The 16,901-nt window shown below is 64.0% G+C and overlaps 2 protein-coding genes across 2 annotated transcripts in view; both read right to left on the reverse strand.

Annotated features, from left to right (window-relative positions):
* Positions 1-2,279: 2,279 nt before the first annotated feature.
* SLC27A3 (solute carrier family 27 member 3) lies at positions 2,280-5,884 on the reverse strand. The gene is made up of 10 exons (XM_088535531.1): positions 5,401-5,884; positions 4,581-4,790; positions 4,339-4,497; positions 4,143-4,267; positions 3,863-4,057; positions 3,694-3,784; positions 3,410-3,608; positions 3,237-3,334; positions 3,024-3,154; positions 2,280-2,466 (listed from the first exon to the last, which is right to left on the reverse strand). Exons 1-10 carry the CDS (start codon positions 5,882-5,884, stop codon positions 2,290-2,292), a joined length of 1,869 nt encoding a protein of 622 aa, XP_088391657.1. The 3' UTR covers positions 2,280-2,289.
* An 884-nt stretch (positions 5,885-6,768) lies between these two features.
* The window catches only part of INTS3 (integrator complex subunit 3), a 28,948-nt gene continuing 18,815 nt past the window's right edge, over positions 6,769-16,901 (reverse strand). Inside the window, exons 15-30 of the mRNA XM_088535529.1 lie at positions 16,201-16,320; positions 15,146-15,275; positions 14,450-14,504; positions 13,470-13,573; positions 12,878-12,922; positions 12,309-12,428; positions 12,040-12,193; positions 10,766-10,834; positions 9,384-9,459; positions 8,493-8,606; positions 8,370-8,418; positions 8,060-8,227; positions 7,342-7,442; positions 7,188-7,260; positions 6,947-7,103; positions 6,769-6,858 (exon numbers count right to left, since the gene is read on the reverse strand). Coding sequence (XP_088391655.1) covers positions 6,781-6,858; positions 6,947-7,103; positions 7,188-7,260; positions 7,342-7,442; positions 8,060-8,227; positions 8,370-8,418; positions 8,493-8,606; positions 9,384-9,459; positions 10,766-10,834; positions 12,040-12,193; positions 12,309-12,428; positions 12,878-12,922; positions 13,470-13,573; positions 14,450-14,504; positions 15,146-15,275; positions 16,201-16,320 — 1,613 coding nt within the window. The 3' untranslated portion in view covers positions 6,769-6,780. The remainder of the gene's footprint in view (positions 6,859-6,946; positions 7,104-7,187; positions 7,261-7,341; positions 7,443-8,059; positions 8,228-8,369; positions 8,419-8,492; positions 8,607-9,383; positions 9,460-10,765; positions 10,835-12,039; positions 12,194-12,308; positions 12,429-12,877; positions 12,923-13,469; positions 13,574-14,449; positions 14,505-15,145; positions 15,276-16,200; positions 16,321-16,901) is intronic.

A 16,901-nucleotide genomic window follows, 5' to 3' on the forward strand; every position in this document is an offset into this window, starting at 1 on the left:
CGCGCCGGCCGCTTGAGCTCAGCCCTGTCCACGCGCTCGCGCTTGGTTCCCGCTATTTTTTGTAACGACAAAGCCTAGGATTTCTCCCCATGTTGTGTTTCTTTCTCCCGCCGCTCCGGGCCGGATCCGCGTTGCCCTTCCCAGAGACTTCCCGAGCGCAGCCCCCCGGAGCGGGAGAGGAGCCCCCGGCCGCGTCCAAGCGATTTGCACTTGACCCTCCACACTAACCGCCCTCCTCACCCTCCTCCTCCTCCTGGTGCCGCCCCGGGGCTCCCGCCGCTTCCTGGAGCTTTTGTGTCGCTTTTCTTGGAATTCTTCTCATCCCCACCCCCCGCCCCGACCTCTCCGATGTTTAAGAAGATATAAAAAAATCCCAAAAAAAAGGAGAACTTGTGCAATGGGGAGAGCGAAGCCGCCCGCGCGAGGGGTCCCGGCCCCCCTGCCCTCACTGAGCACTTAGTCCCGCGGGGGCCTGGGGGGGGCCCAGCCCCCCAGAGGCAAAAGGATTTTTTTATTATTATTATTATTATTTCCCCCCTTTGGAAGCTAGTGAAGCGTAGTGGCATATATAGATATACATATATATTTTTTTTGTGTGTTTGGGGTTTTAATCTTGTTTAGCTGCGCGGCTCCCCCCTCTCCCCCCCCAGCCCTTGACTGTCACCGTCCCTGTAATCCCCCCCCCACTAAAAACCCTAAATCGGGATTTTTCTCACCGCCCCCCCCCCCCCTTTGGGTTTTGTCCCCTCCTGTCCCCGGTGCTGCCCCCCCCCCCCACAAGTGCCATTTCCCCCCACCGGGCGCTGCCCCCGGTACGAGGGCACCCCCGGTCCCCCCCGAGCTCCCAACGGGGGCAGGAAAAAGGTAAAAAAAATAAAATTTGAAAAAAAAAAAGTGCAATAGTGGGGCCAGGCCCTGGGGGCGGGGGGCGGCTCCTCGGTGCTACGTGGGACCTGGGGGGGCAGCGGGGCCCGGATCCCCCCGCACAGGTTAATTCTGCTTCTGTTTCCCTTTTTTCTTAAAAAAAAAGCCTTGACACAGCGTGTGCCCCCCCCGCCACGTGGTGGACGGCAGAAAATCCTCCTTTTTTAGTACAAACCGATGGCATTTGGGTTCCTCCCCGGGCTCTCCTCCCGCAGCTCCTCGGGCGCCGCTCGTGACTCCGCTCCGGGCCGGGGGGTTCGGGCTCGTTTCGTGGGTCCTCCAGCCCCCCCGCCCGGGATCTTAACCCGCTTCGCTATTGCTGCCCAGACGGTCTAACAAGGACTCATCCGTGTATATAAGCTATTTCTTGACACGTTTAAAAAAAAAGGAAAAAAAAAAGAAAAAAAATTGTACATTGTGTAGAAAAATGGAAAAAAAAAAACGGAAAAAAAAGAAAAAAAAAAAAAGCAGCCATGGGTATTGTGGAAGTTGTTACGTCCTCTTTTTTTTTTTTTTTTTTTTTTTTTTTGTAGTGTGACCTCTTGTGTATGACATTGAACCGTGCAAAGGGAGCGGGGGGCACGGCGCGGGGCCGCCCCCGGCGCGGCCATGCACTGGTGGCAGCCGCCACCGCCCAATCTGTGCCTTGCGCCACCGCGGCCCGAGCCGCGCCGGGCTGGGGGACGAGTATTATAAACTGTAACTGTATTTGCACTGTTTTTATTATTGCATTGGCATATATACAATATACATCTATAACAACCTGCGTGTGCGGCCTCCTTCATGTTCCCCCCAAGCCACCCCGCGCCGGACCCTGCTGTCCCCAGCTTGTCCCCACGGGACCCCCCCTTCCCGCCCTGGGACCCCCCCCCCTTTTCCTCTCTGTGTTCGGGGTCTGGGTTCAAAAACATTAAAGGAAAAGAGGGAGGGAGGGGGGAAAAGGCAAAATTTTTTTTAAAAAGCGCCGCGAAGCTGCTCGGATCCTGCCACCTGATTCTGCAGTGACTGGTTTAAAAATTTTTTTGGAGAAAGGATTAAAAATAATAATAAAACACACAAAAAAAAAACGAAAAAAAAAGAAAAACTTTGTACTATTTATCACGGCGAGCTATGTTTAATAAAGAAAGGACTGGTTTCTAACTTTTCCCAGGCTGCTGTGCTGCATTCCGGGCGGGATGGTTTAGGGATGGGTGGTTTAGGGGTTTGGCCCTTTTTTTGGGGGGTGGTCCCAGCACTCTGGTGCTGGTGGCACCGCGTTCGCCAAGACCAAGACGCGGGCGGCGAGACGAGCTACAAAACGGTCTTTATTCCCCAGAAAACGGGCGGGACGGGATGTGTCCGTAGGGAACGGAGGGCAGAGCCGCCCTAGAGGCGCAGGCGCCCGGTCACCAGGTCGTCCCAGCGCCGGGGACCCAGCTCCACGTAGGCGCCGGCGGCCGCGTCCAGCACGAACAGGGGATCGGCGACGCGGGCCGGGTCGAAGCCCTCGCGGGCCAGACGCCCCTTCTGCTGCTTGAAGGTCTCCGTCATGTCCAGGCGCTCCTGCGGGGCCGAGGGGCAGGGGAGCTCCGGGCGCTGGGGACCGGCCCGGGTATCCCGGGGGCCACCCTGACCCCCTGGGCACCATCCCAGCATCCGGACATGATCCCAGCATGCCAAGCATCCGGGCACCATCCTGGGCATCCCCGGTACCATCCTGAGCATCCCGGGCACCATTCCAGCATCCCAACATGATCCCAGCATGCCAAGCATCCGAGTACCATCCTGGGCATCCCCGGTACCATCCTGGCCCTCCTGAGCATCCCAGGCACCATTCCAGCATCCCAGGCATCTGGACATGATCCCAGCATGCCAGGCATCCAGGTGCCAGAATGGTACTGGGGTACCATTCCAGGCATCCTAAACACCCTGGGTGTTTAGGCATCTTGCGTACTATCCTGGAATGCCGGGAATCTGGATACCATCCCAGGCATCCTGGCTTTCCCAGGTACCATCCTGAAGCCCATCCCGGGCACACTGGGAACCAGCCCGGGCCTCCCGTGCGTGCCGGGTGCACCCCAGGTGTCCGGTCCCAGCGCGGGCAGCGGCGGCGCCGTTACCTGCAGCCGCAGGAAGCGGGGCCAGGCGTAGGGCGGCAGCAGCTCCCGCAGGTGCCGGTAGAGCCGGGCGCCGTCCAGGCGGCAGCCGGGACGCAGCACCAGGGCGGCCATCCCGGCGCGGCCCTCGTGGCCTGGGGGGACCGGGCAGAGCCGCGGGGTCGGGACGGGGCTGGGGCAGCCCCAAAGGCCGGCGAGGGGAGCGGGTGCCGGTACCTGGGACGCTGACGCCGTAAACGGTGGCTTCTTGCAGCGCCTCGTGGGCCAGCAGGGCCTCGGCCACCTCGGTGGTGGCCACGTTCTCACCTTTCCACCTAGAGGGGGACACCCTGGGGCTGAGCGGGCGCTGCGGAACCGCGGAACACCCCGGGACGGGGGGGCGGTGGCACCTGTAGGTGTCGCCGGTGCGGTCGCAGAACCGGACGAACTGGGCCGCGTCCTGCTCCATGAGGTCCCCGGTGCTGAAGTAGGTGTCCCCTTCGGCAAAGACGTCCCGGAGCAGCTTCTGCTCCGAGAGCTCCCGGCTGCCCGCGTAGCCCAGGAAGGGGGTGCGCGGCGTCACGGGGGCGATGAGCAGCCCCGGCTCCCCTGCGGGGACGGGGACGGGGCCGGGTGACGGGGACCTGTGTGGCCGGGTCCCCCCCTCCATCGCCGCCAGCCCAGGGCTACTCACCAGGCCCCACGCGGATGCAGCGCCCGGCCGCGTCCCGCACCGGGGCGCCCTGGGCCACGTCGTAGCGCACAAGCTCGAAGGGCGAGAAGAGCTGGGGGGGAGCTCAGGGTCAAGTTTAGGCTCCAGATCAGGGCCAGGGTCAAGGCCGGGGCCGTCCCCGCGCTGGCACCTTGTAGATGAAGCTGCTGCGGCCCACGGCGCCCGGGGTCCCCGTGTAGTTGAAGAGCGTGACGTTGCCCTCGGTGAGGCCGTAGGTCTCCACGACGCGCACGGGGCCGAAGCGCCGCACGAAGGCCCTCCACACGTCCGGGCGCAGCCCGCTGCCCACCGCCAGCCGCAGCCCGTGCGCCCGCTCCCCGGGGTGCTGCACGGGGGGATTTGGGGGCCGGGGTCAGCACCGGCTCCCCCCGCGGCCGCCCCGGCCCCGCACCGCCGCCCGGGCCGCTCACCGGCGGCTGGTTGACCAGGTAGCGGCAGAGCTCCCCGATGTACTGGAAGACGGTGACGCCCTCGGCGCGGCAGTCGTCCCAGAACTGGCTGGCCGAGAACTTCTCCTTCAGCACACACGTGGCGCCTGCAGCGGGGGAGGCGGTTTGGGGCGCTCAGCCGCCCCCTCGGCCCCACCCGCCGCCCGCCGGCGCTCACCGATGCCGAGGCAGCCCACGACGCCCAGCAGCGACCCGGCCATGTGGTAGAGCGGCAGCGCCAGGTAGACGACATCGCCGCCGCGGGCGCCCACCAGCTCGTAGAAGCTCAGGCACATGATGGACTTGAGGTGACTCACGCAGGCGGCTTTGGGCAGCCCTTGGCAGGGAGAGGAGGCGCCGTCAGGTCCCGGCCCCCCTCCCCGCTCTGCTCCGTCCCCGCTCGCCGCCGGCGGCACCCACCGGTGGTGCCCGAGGTGAAGATGTAGAGGCAGGTGTCCTGCATGTCCTCGGGCACCCAGGCGTCCTCGGGCGCCAGCTCGTCCGAGGCCTCGTCCAGCAGCGGCTGGAGGGCGACGGCGCCCGGCGGGTAGGGGCCGGTGCCCAGCACCCACACGGTGACATCGTCCTCGAGCAGCTCGCCCAGGATGGGCTCCACTGACGCAAACAGCTCTGCGGGGGCATCGGGCGCCATGGGGGCAGGTCCCGGCCCCAGCAGATCCAGCCTGGCGCATCCCCAGCTCCAAGGCGGCCTCCCCCTTCCCTCCACGTCAGAGCTGCCCCCATCCCAACCCTCCACCCCCCAGGGCCCTGGAAGGATGGAGGGGGAAGGAGGGACAGGGGTCACCACCACCCCCAGCACCTTTGGGTGCCCCCTGGAGTCTTTGCAGCCCCCAGACCCTTTTGCAACCTCCCACTGGCCCCAGACCCTTTTCCAACCCTCCCCTCCCAAGATCTTTGCATCCTCCCAATGCCCTCTGACCTACTGCAATATCCTGGTGTCCCAGACCCTTTGCACCTCTCTGGTGCCCCCAGACCCTTTGCAATGCCCTGGTGCCCCCAGACTCTTTACTATATCCTGGTGCCCCCAGACCCTTTGCAATCCCCTGATGCCCCTGGACCCTTTGCCCCTTCCTGGTGCCCCCAGACCCTTTGCAATATCCTGGTGCCCCCAGACCCTTTGCCTCTTCCTGGTGCCCCCAGACTCTTTGCACCGCCCCGGTGCCCCCAGACTCTCTCGCAGCCCCCCGGCCCTTTGCGTCGCGCGCCGCCCCGCGCTCACCGTGCGCCACGAGCAGGGCTCGCGCCCCGCATGCGCGCAGGCAGTGGCGCAGGGCGGCCGGGCGCAGCGCGGTGCCCAGGAACGCGGGCCGGGCGCCCAGCGCCGCCAGCCCCAGCCAGGCGCACACGAAGCGGGGCTCGTTGCCCACCAGCAGCCCCACGGCCAGCCCGGCCCCCAGCTCCCCGCCGCCGCGCAGGGGCCGCCCCCGCAGCGCGTGGGCCACGCGCGCCGCGCCCCGCGCCACGGCGCCCAGCGGCAGCTCCCGGCCCGCGTGGCGCAGGAAGGGCCGCGCGGGGGCCGCGCGCGCCGCCCGCAGGAACCGCGTCGCGAGGCTCCCGCCGCCGCCGCGCGCCGCCCGCCGCCGCCCCCGCGCCGCGCGCGCCACGAACGCCACGTCGGCCCACGCGTGGGGCCAGAGCAGCCGCTGCAGCAGCAGCGCCAGCGCCGCCGCCGCCACCGCCACCGCCGCCGCCACCGGCACCATCGCTCCGGCCGCGGCGCCGCCCCCCGCCCCGCGCGGGCCCCGCGCTCCGCCCGGCGCCGCCCCCGCCCGCGGCCCCCGCCGGGCGCCGCCACCTCCCGCCCCGGCCGCTCCTCCCGGCCCCGCTCCGGGGGCTCCGGTGCCGCCTCCCCCGTCCTGCCCCCCCGGTGCTCCCGCCCTGTCCCTACCCCCCGCACCGCAGCCCCCATCGCCCCTGTCCTGCCTGTCCCCAGTGTCCCCCGGCCCCGGCCGCCCCCCCCTCACCCCTTGTCCTGCCTGTCCCCGGTGTCACCTCCCCGCTGGCCCCTCGTCCTGTCCCCCTCCCCGCGGCCTCCCCGTTGTGCTCCAGGTCACAGGTCCCTCCCTGCAGCCCGGGCAGGGGGTGGCGGCAGCCGCAGCCCCGACAGGGACAAGGACGAAGGACAAGGAGGAGACGAGGGGGCCCCGGCGGCGCTTTGTACAAAACCTCTGTGAGCCTTTATTTATTTATTTATTAAAAACGCTTAGAAACGCTAGAATCTCTGGGGTGAAAATTAAAAGCATCGGGCAGGAGAAAGCCCCGCCACAGCCCCACGGCCCTGCTCCGAGCCGCCTCCGCGGGTGACAGTGGCGCTGGCCACCCCCCGCAGCCCCCTTGTCCCAGCACCCTGGAGCCGCAGGCTGGTTCGCACTGTTTATTTACATTTCTCATACGAAAATAGGAGGCGTGTGTGTGATATACGGCCGGGGGCTTCCCGCCCTCGGCCCTCTGTCCCTGCGTGGGGACATCTGTCCGTGCTGCCCCGCGTGCAGCTGGAACCCGGAGGGGCTCCCGCTCTGCCGGGGGAAAGGAGCAGGAGAGCCGGGGGTGCCGGCACGGAGAGGCCCCGTGGGCTCCTTGGCGGCTCCCGGCTCTGCCCTCAGTCGCTGTCGGAGCCCACGGCCGAGGAGCCTTTTCGTTTCCGCTTGGTGGGTTTGGGCTTGGTGTCCTCCTCCTCCTGCGCGGGGGGACAGGGGGAGGCGGCGCTGAGGGAGGCCGCGGCGGCGGGGAGGCCGCGGCGGGGGAGGCCGCCGGGCCGCGCTTACCGAGGCGCTGCTGGAGGCCGACTCCTCCTCGGCGTTGGGCGGCTGCGCCGCGTTCTTGCGGCTCCGCGGGCTCGAGAGCGTCGCTTTCCGGCGGCTCTTGGGCGGCTTCGACGAGGAGTCTTCATACTCCTCGGCCAGGGAGAAGAGGTCGCTGAACCTGCGGCGAGAGGAGGGGGTCAGGCAGGGCCGCGGCCTCGTCCCGGCCCCGTCCCCGTCCCCATCCCCGCGTGGCGGCACCTACTTCATCTTGTGGGCCTCGTCGCAGCTGGCCTGGACGTGCTGCAGCGCCTGCAGGATCGGCGTTTGGCTGAAAACTGCCAGGGAAGCGGCGGGAACGGGAGTCAGAGCCGGGGCGCCGGGGTGCCCGCTCGGACCGCGGCGCCGGCGGTACCTACAGTTCTGCTTGGTGTTGGTCAGGTTGAGGCGCAGGTTGTCCAGGTGCTCCAGGATCTGCTCCAGGGTGAGCTGGGCCAGTTTGCTGCTGGAGCTGCGCAGGCTGCGGGCAGAGGAGCAGGGAGCGTCAGAACCGGGCCCGGACGGGGCCCTGCTCCGAGGTGACCCCGTTTTGTCACCCCGGGATGGGGCATGGGGGTCCCTGGAGCTCCCAGAGACCGATCCCGCCCCATCCTCAGTGGAGGGAGCAGCACAGGATCCATCTCTTGGCTCCAGCAAAGCAGGGGACCCCCCGGGGCTGCTCCATGCCAGGGATTAGGGGGATAAACCCCACTGAGGCTGCTGGCTGCCTCCATCCCTGGCGGATTTGCGGGCACTAAGAGCCCCGTGTCCTGTGCCGAGGCCGCAGGACGGTGCCAGCGCTCGGGAATAGCAGGGGCCTCAACCAGCCGCCCACTAATTAACAGGGATTAGACCTGGATCCGCCTCAGAGCCCGGAACGGCAACCCTGGAAAAAGAGCCACGTTGTTTGGCCACAAAAGCCACTAATTAACGCCGAGGAGCAGGAGGGCCCGGAGCCCCTGCGAGGTGGCCGGGAGCGCCTGGGGACGCCCCTCGGGACACGGGGCCGGAGCGAGGGGCTGCTCTGCTTTCCCGGGACACTAGATGTCCTTCCTGCTCCGGGAAAGGGCGCCGGAGCCGGACGTGGGCGCCGCTCACCTCTGGCGTTTGCGCGGGAGGCTGTTGTTCTTGATGAGCAGCGACTTGATGTGCTCGGCCAGCAGGTCGTCGTGCTTGATGCACCAGTGCCGCAGGATGCTGGTGGTGAACTGGTCGTCGGGGTGGCAGGGCCGGCTCAGCACCATCTTCACCATCTCCTCGCTGGGCCTGCGGCACACGGGGAAGGACGAGGGAAGAGCGGGGAACAGCTTGGGGCCTCCAGCAGCGGGGAGGCCACGTCCCGCTCCGGGATGCGCAGGGAAGGAGCGCGGGGAAGCGCGGGAGGGGAAGGAGCGGCGCCCACACTCACTTCTCGCGCCGCAGCTGCAGCAGGAGGCAGGACAGGGCCTCCGGGTGCTCTGCAAGGGAAGGGAGGGCCGGGCTGAGCGCGGGCCGCGCGCGCCGCCCGCCTCGGCCCCGCCGCCCGCCTCACCTTTGTACTTGAGGTGCTGCAGGATGGGGATGATGGTCTCCAGCGGGATGCTGTGCGCCAGGAAGAGCTGCCACGTGCAGTACTGCTCGAACGTCTCCCAGTCGAGGCTCTGGACTAGAGGGGGGCACAAGGGGCGCCCGGGAGCTGCTCAGCCCCGCGAGCTCCGGCCGGGCGCATCCCGCTGGATGCCCGCAGTGCCCGGGATGGGCACGCTGGGATTTGGGATTGGCACTGGGGCTGCTGCATCGCACCCCGGGGAAGGGGATGCAGCTGGATGGGGCTGGGGGCCTGTCCCTCCCGCCGGAGCCGGTGGCACCAGGACCGCAGAGTCACCCCACGGCTCAGAGCAGGAGAATTAATGAGGCTCTTTAATTAACAGGCTTCAGCTGCTACTTGCAGCTGGATCAAGGCAGCTGTGTGATGAAGGCAGCGGGATTCCCGCCGGGAGCTCCAGGCCGGCTCTGCCCGACACCAGTGAGCTCGGCCGGCACCGGAGCCGCAGGGACACGCAGGGACATGCAGCAAAACGCAACGTGCAGCTGGGGGCCTCCCTGCGATGCAGCAAGGGTCAGGCTAAACTGCAGCCAGGGCCTTTTTGCTGCTTCTCTCGAGGAGCCGTCGAGGCGGCACCGCCAACAGCAAGCACCGGGAATCCTGATCCCAGGATTTCTGAGCACCGAGCTGCTTTTCCATCGCCTCCCAGATGCTCCCCGGGAGCCGTGACAAAACCGGGAGGATCCCAGCTTGGCTCCCCCAGCTAAACCTTGGAGCCGGTCAGGGCAGCGATCCCTTGAGCAGCGGGAATACCCCAGGGAATGCCGGGCTCGGCGGGAGGCCTCGGGAAGCACCGCGGCTGCAGCCTCAGCCGCCGGGACCCCGAGCGTTACTCACTGAGGATGTTGAGCACCGAGTCCTTGCGGAACATCACCAGGTTGCCCATCATCACGTGGCAAACCAGCTCCTGCAACTGCACGCGGAGCGCGGGGTCAGCGGGATGCGGCTCCGGGCCCGGAGAGCCGGCGGAGGCTGCTCGGACGGGCTCAAGAGCCCGGGGGCTACGGCCGGACACGCGGCCCCGCTCTGGATGTGGCAGCGAGTGCCGGAGCCCCCGTGGGCTGCAGGTGCCAGGGAGCAGCAGAAGGGCAGCACGGGGAGCTACGGGTCTCCCCGTTGGAAGCAGGATGCCCAGCGGGTCCCTGCAGCCTCCCTGGAGAGCTGGAGGCACCCGGAGCTCCAGCGGCTGCAGCCTCAGCCGAGGCCTCCACGGCCGGAGCATCGCGGGGAAACAGATGAAGAATAACAGGAAGGGACGAACGAGGCGGGCGAGGGAGGAGGGAGGAAACGCGGCTGGGAAAAACAAACCCCGGCCCCCGGGCGCGCGGCGGAGCCCGGCGGCAGCGCGGGGCTGAGCGGGGTCAGGGCACGGAGCCGTCCCGGCCCCGGCGCAGCAGGAGCTGCCAAGGAAAACGCGCCGGGGAGGGAGGCCCCGCGGCCGGGAGAGCAGGGCCAGGACGGGGGTTATGGGCACATCCCGATCCCGCCGGCGCCCGGCTCTATTTTGGGGCTGCTCCGAACGCTGCCATGGCAGGACCGTGGGGAAAGGCTCCTTCTGGAGCGGCGGGAGAGGCCGCAGCTTCCCGCTCGCTCCCGCCGGGATGGGGGGAGCTGGCGGCGCCCAGGAGGGCCCTTGGGGGCTGTGGATCTCTGCACCTTCCTCCCTGCGCTCTTCCTCGCGGCCCCTCTGCTCTCTCCTCCCGGACACCCACCCGGCAGGTCCCCTGGGACGGATCCCATGGGATCAGCCTGGAATTCCTGGCTCCGGGGCAGCGCTGGCCGTCGCAGGCCTCTCGGAGCGGGTCTCTGCCTCGCGCCCTGCCTGTTACTCAACAGGGATCAGAGTAAATCCAGACAAATCTCTCTCGGCTTGAATGTCCCAGCCCGGGGGGCCTAGGAAATCCCTCGAATGAAGCAGCTTGGATTTGCCCTTCTGACACTGCAGCTCCCCAGCACGCAGAATTCCTTCCGTGCGCTGCAATTCCTCAAGCTGGAGAGATCCCGAGAGGTCCCAGAGCTCCTGTGTGCTGAGCCCGGGCTGCTGCCTGCCGCCTGCTCTGCTCCTCACCCAGAACCAAGGGCAAGAGGGGCTGAACAGGGACTATTGCCCCTAATCCCCAAAGGACAGGCCGCTTTCCCAGCTCAGGTTTAAATACCAGGTCTAGGAGAGTGGAATGAGGACGACGCTGCCCCGCAGCCCCCAGGCAGGACCCCCTTACCTGGGCTGAGTCGATGACGGCCACGATCATGTTGAGCAGCTCGCCGCTTCGCAGGGTCTCGTCGGGGAACTGCAGGGGCCAGAGGGAGGCAGCGCTCAGGAGAGCGGCCGCGGGTGCCTCTCTGCGTCACCCGGGCCAACTCATCCCCAGCTACAACCGGCAGCACTTCCTAAACACAGCGAGGGGGGACTAGGGGCAAGAGGAACCCAAGGGCAGGAGGTTTGATGGACAGTGGGGACCAAACTGGTTCCTCCGCTGCGAAAGCAGCGTCGTCTGGGCTCACTGGGGCAGCAGGAGCAACGAGGCTCCACGTGGGGTGGAAGTGGCCGTTTCCCTACACTCGCTGCCTTCGTTAACAGCTCTGGGGCCTCGAGCGCGAGGCGAAACTGCAAGGAGATCAACACGAACACACAGGGCGAGAGGCCAGACCCGGCCGTCCGCCCGGAGCCCCGGCTGGAACGCGGCTCCCGGGACGTCCCGCCTGTCACCGGGCTGCAGAAGCAACGTGATGTTCCCCCCTGCGCGGGCGCGTGTGGAGGGGTTTAACCCCGAGCCCGGAGCAGCAGGCAGGGGATTGTGCCGGTGCTCGGAGCCAGGATGGCTCTGCAGAATGCCGGGGTGCAGGAAAGCTGCTGCACGGGGCCTGCTCCCGCACAGGTTTTCCTCCTCTTCCCAGGCTGTCCCTGTGCCCCCCTCTCCACAGCAGCCCATGGGAAGCCCTCGTGGGGACGGGGCTGCACAGCCTCAATCCAGACAGATGTTTCTGCTGCACCAGCCAGGAAGGAGGGAGGAAGGAGGGGGCAGCTCATTCCTCCCAGGGGAGGAATGAGCTGCCCCCTCCCTTCCTCCCTCCTTCCTGGCTGGTGCAGCAGGAAACATCCTGTCTGGATTGCGGCACGCTGCAGCCCCGTCCCTGAAGCCAGGGGACGGCGGGACGCGTGGGGGACGCAGCCTCCACCCTGCGACCCTTTCACAGAAGCGATTGGAGCCCGTGGAGCTGAGACAGCAGCATCTGGAGGGGGACGGGGCCAGCCAAGGCCCAGACAGCCCGTGTGAATCGAGGCCGAGCTCTGACCTAGCTGGGCAGATGCTGAGTGCTCTGTTCCAAGTGAGCTCTGCTATCCACTGCTTTGCTAAGTCCAGCTGGCTCCAGCTCAGCACAGGGTGCTGAAAGCAACAAACCGTTTCATTAAGCCTAAGGGTTTCAAATAAAGCTGAAGCGAAGAGCCCGGAGCCCTGGTGTTTGGTGTTGCTGGCGCTTGGCAGGGCCTTACCTCCGTGTAGATGGAGGGGGTGAGGTAGCAGAGCAGCCGCACGTCGTCCTCCTGGCAGGCCTTCATGTCCATCATGAGGCACGTGTGCAGGTCCCCCAGCTGCGTGGCCTGCGCGAAGGACTCGTACAGGTTCATCTTCCCCGCTGCAGCTTTGCTGCAAGGAGACGGCGGCGCTGAGGAGCAGCTTGACATGACCCCGGGCTGTCCCTGGGAGGCAGCACGGGCCAAGCCAGAGCCTGGACGCTTCCCCACTGCTCCCTCTGGCCTACCTGGCTTTTAAGTAGTACAGAAGGTGGTAGCCAATCTTGGGTTGCTTCTGATAGAGCTCTGATAGGAGATCCAGCAGCAGCGAGAAGCCGCTGTTATCTTCCTGCATCTGGCAGAGGTTCCTCGGGGAGCAGAGGAGACAACCACGTTACACGAGAGCTCTCTGCTGACGCCAGGGACCCGCAGCACGCGGGGAAAGGCAGCTCCAGGCCCCAGGTGTCCTTGTCATCTGCTCTCCAGCCTGGACACAGGGCTGCTGCTGAGTGTGACGGGCCACACAGCAACACCAGGATGGGGACACGACCCTGCGGCCACACAGGGAAGGACCCAGGAATCCTGAGCTTCCACAAACAACCAGATAAGCTGCGATTTTCCTGCGTTTGAAGTGTTTTTACTAAACAAAACACAGTGTAGGCAGAACAAGGCAATAAACTCTCTGACTCTGGGATCCTGGGGAGCACTGTGGCAAGCCAGAAGGCAGAATTAGATCCAAGCAGTTCACTCATGACAGTGGTCACAAAAAAGCTCTGGACATTTCAAAAAAACATCAGACAAGAAATATCAGACATACCTAAATATTAGGTAGAGCGGCTTCCCCACTGACTCCTCCAGAGACCTGCAGGACAAATGCCATGGTCAGAGCGCTGTGTGCATCTGCTTTGGGCCAGCAAATGGCAAACGGAAAGCCTTGCACGTTGCCTGCTGCTGTGCCTGGGGCCCTTCAGGATTAGCCCTAGCTAATGGAGAGACAGAAATAGTCCTGCTAACAGCACCCGGGAGCTCTGACCCGGAGCTCTGCTCCAACCCAGCCCAGGAGGAAGCTGTGGCACGGGCTGTGTCAGTACAGCAGGGACACGGGGTATTTAGCAGCCCACATGCCTGGTCAAACAGCCAGGAGCCCCAAAAGCACCAGCTAAACTGAGCTTCGACAGCACGACTTGCGGTAGCAGCTTCTTCCTGCACTTGTGCAAAGGAGGAAAACAGACTGTTTTGTGCACTGGATACAACTATTAAGCAAATTCATGCTGACTGTTTGCAAACGCTGGAAGCCCCAAAGAGAAGCTGGTAGTTTCAGTGCAACTTTCTGAAAATGGTGGAAATTTTACTGTGAAAAGCCCAAGTTCCACTGTGAAAGGATGAGAGGGAGGAAAATAAATGCTTACTCCTCTGTGATTTCTTCTGGCAAAACCTCACCACGGAAATGAGCCTTAAATAGCTCTTGGAGGCAGGATGCAAGCACTGATAACTGCTCTGAGTCAAAGTCCTCCTGGTGGAAAGAAAGGAAGAAGTGAGCAGGGGAAGCAGGAGCTCAAAGCCTGCCTGCCCAGCACAGGTCTGGTTGGAGGAACCCAGCATGGTGCTGCTGTCCCCAGCGGGGCTCGTGAGCCCTTGTGCTGCTCTGCAGCAGTGACAGGAGCTGCCAGAGCTGGTCACCAGCAAGACGAGCCCAGCTCCAAGGCACTTCTCAGCCACCGGGATGCCCTTCTGCTCGAGCAGCCAGTGATTCACTGAGCTCAGCTCTCCCTCTGCAGAGCAGGCAGCAAGAGCACTTAGCAATGAGGATTCCCAGCCCTGCCAGCCCTTTCCCAGCGTCCGCACGGAGCGGAGGAGCAGCCCTCGTGTGCTGAGAGGCCACTTGACTCTCAAGGAGCTCATTAGAGGGAGGGGACGATGTTTAGCTCCCTCCTGGAGAGCAGCGAGGGCTCCACCACCGGGCAGGACTTGCTGTAGCCTCTCCTGAGCACCAGGCCCTGGGCCAAAGCCAGGGGAAGCCGTGGCTGCACAGCCCACGTGGAAGGCCCGGGAGCTGCGTGGCCACCGGGTGAAGCTGTGGGCACATCCCAACGCCTCCTGCCTCCGCCAGCATCCGCTGGGGCCGAGCGATCCTCCCCTTCCCCTGCTAAACCTTCCAGCAATCAGCAATTTGGAGCCGTCCTGAGCTGGAGGTGACACGAACATCTGTGTTGAACAGCCACAGACGGAGCTGCCTGGTGTCATTCTGAGCTCATTTACGTTCCGAGCTCCCTCGGCCTCCTGTGCCCCAGTTTAATTGCAGCCCTGCCACCTCTGCAGGAGCTGGGCAGGCTCTGAGCTCAGCGCGCGCCGCCGCTCCGCAGCGCTGCTCCCAGCTCCGCGCTGTTACCTCCAGGACTTGATCCACGATTTCCTGCATGACCTCACACTGAGCTTCCGTATCGCTGCAGCACAAAAACAAGAGGAAATCCAAGTTACAAAGGAAGATACGGAGAGCAGGGACAAGGGGGCTTTGTGCTGAGCTGGCTACGCTCGGGAGGCCCCAGGACCTGCGTCCTGCTCTGCGTTGGTGCCATGTCCAGAGGAAGGTCCTTGAGAGCCCCAGCCCTGGAAAAATGGACTACGCTGCTGCAGCACCTATTCCCTAAGTGCCTGAGGCAGTCTGCAGCAAGACAAACTAATTAAATGACTGAAAGCATAAGATTAAATGCACTTAAGCCATAAAGACATAAATTAAATCAGCCTACTATGCCAAGGCCTGGAAAGCAGGAGCTTTTTAACCTGCTTTAGATGGAGTTAATTCCAAGGTCACTGTAAAATCTACAGTGGAGATGGGGAAATCCAAAGAACAGGCACATCTCCATCACTGGGGAATGTGCCCCATGCAGAGAGGTACCGAAACACCCCAGAAGCAGCAGCCCCAAAGAGCTCCCACCAAGGCTGTTCATGTCACACCACAGACCCCACCAGCCCTGCGAGATGGGCTCGTGGAGCAAGCGGCACTGCCTGACAGTATTGCAAGGTTTTGTGTGTGGCTGCCCTGAAGAGACCCACACGAAACACAACAACACCCCAAAATACCAACCTGCCCTTCTGCAGCTGCAGGACTTTATCCTTCAGTGACTCATCCAGTTGGTCCAGGAACGGTGTGATATCAACAGGCTCCTCCACAATGGTCTCTTTGATCGGATGAAACCTGAACTCCCTCTTCTTCCCTGCAACAAAGGAAGCGACAGTGGGATCGTTTTCCACTATTTTCCCAAGCAGCTACGTCTAGGAAGTATCCCGGGTGATCTCTGTCCTAGCAGCAGGAGTCACCACCCAGGCAAGCAGCTGTCTGATGTTGCCTTCACCATCTGGACCGTGTTGCCTTCACCATCTGGACCATCACGGTGCCCTGGGAGGACAGGCCTGGATGCAAACGCAGGTCACAGAGGAACAGGGAATCCACAAGTGCCACAGCCCACGCAGGAGCGCCAGCGAGGGAGCTCTGGCTGCAGGTTGGCTCATCCCCTTTCCTGGAGTCCTCTCCTGCTCTGCGTGGCGCTTTGGAGCCTGTGCCCCCTTTGGAGGCTCCGAGCCAGCCGAGCCGGCTGCAGGGCACCACGGGGACAGGATCACACTCCTCCAGCCCATGCTAGGCCTGTGGCCCCTCGCAGCAGAGGGTGAAGCTCTCCACGGAGCCACGAGAGCCCTTCCAGCAAGGCCGGGAGCAGCTGGAGGCGCCTGCAGCTCCAGCGAGCTCGCGGAGGGGACGCCGGCCTCGTGCGACAGCCTGCTCAGCCCGAGGCCTTTGGACGTGGAGGCCTCCTGCACGCGTAATGCAAACCACGTGCAACGCAATTAGCAGCTGCCTGAAAACAGACACCCTGTTCCCAAACAAACCACCCAGGCCAGCATCTGCCACGGGGATCGATTCCCAACAACACAGTGCAGCAAGGCTCTGGGATGAGGCAGAACCACGAGCTGAGAGTGGGGAAAGCGCCGTGTCCGAAGGGCCGAAGCTTTCGGGAACAAACACCCGAAGGAGAGGAGGCCCAAGAGACCCTTCCCGTGGAGCCAGGAGCGAAGCGCAGCTCTCCCCGCTGCACCATGACACCAGCGCTCCGGAGCATCAGCACAGCTGACTGCAGCTCTCACCTTTGCTGTTCAAGTCCTCTTCGTCATCGCTAAATGCGGCTTCTGCATTGTCATAGCAACTGTCATCCTTGTCAGACATGTGATTGTCCATTTCCATGGAAACGGGCTCCTCAATTTTGACTGCAAGAACAAAATGCAGGGGAGTAAGAGCAGGAGTGAGGTTACGATGGCTCCTGGCACAGCCCTGGGGCAGGACAGGCTCTGCCTACAAGTTGCATCTGCTGCTCCTCAGGCTCCAGCGAGGAGACCAAGTGCCCTGTGGAGGGGAAGAGACTCGGCAAGACTCTGGAAAAGCACCCTGGGGAGCGAGACTCTATTTAACCATCCCCATTTGGTGCCACATTTGGAAGGAGAGCAGCAAAGGCCTGAGCATCGTGCTCCCTGCATCATCCCTCACCCACGCCAGCCTCAGTCCCTGAGCTTCAGCCTCACCATCAGCTTCACCAGCTGCACCAGGCAGCAACACTCGAAGCATGGGGAGATGCTCCTTCTGCTGGAGCAGCCGATGCAATGAGGAGCCCAAACAGGCACGGCCCTTTTGCAAAACCGACAAAGCAGCAGCTCAAATGCAGGGTAGAAACACTAGCTATTTGCTTAATCTCATTTTAGTAATTAATTAGTCTACAGAGAAGGATGGCTAAGTAGTCCCTGTGGAGCACACCGAGAAATAGGTAGTTTGCATCTCCAGGGTGGGCTGAAGG

Source organism: Tinamus guttatus, unplaced genomic scaffold, assembly GCF_059628265.1.
Source record: "Tinamus guttatus ecotype Peru unplaced genomic scaffold, ASM5962826v1 Tinamus_guttatus_pri_ptg000629l, whole genome shotgun sequence".
In the NCBI taxonomy this organism is placed as follows: Eukaryota; Metazoa; Chordata; class Aves; order Tinamiformes; family Tinamidae; genus Tinamus; species Tinamus guttatus.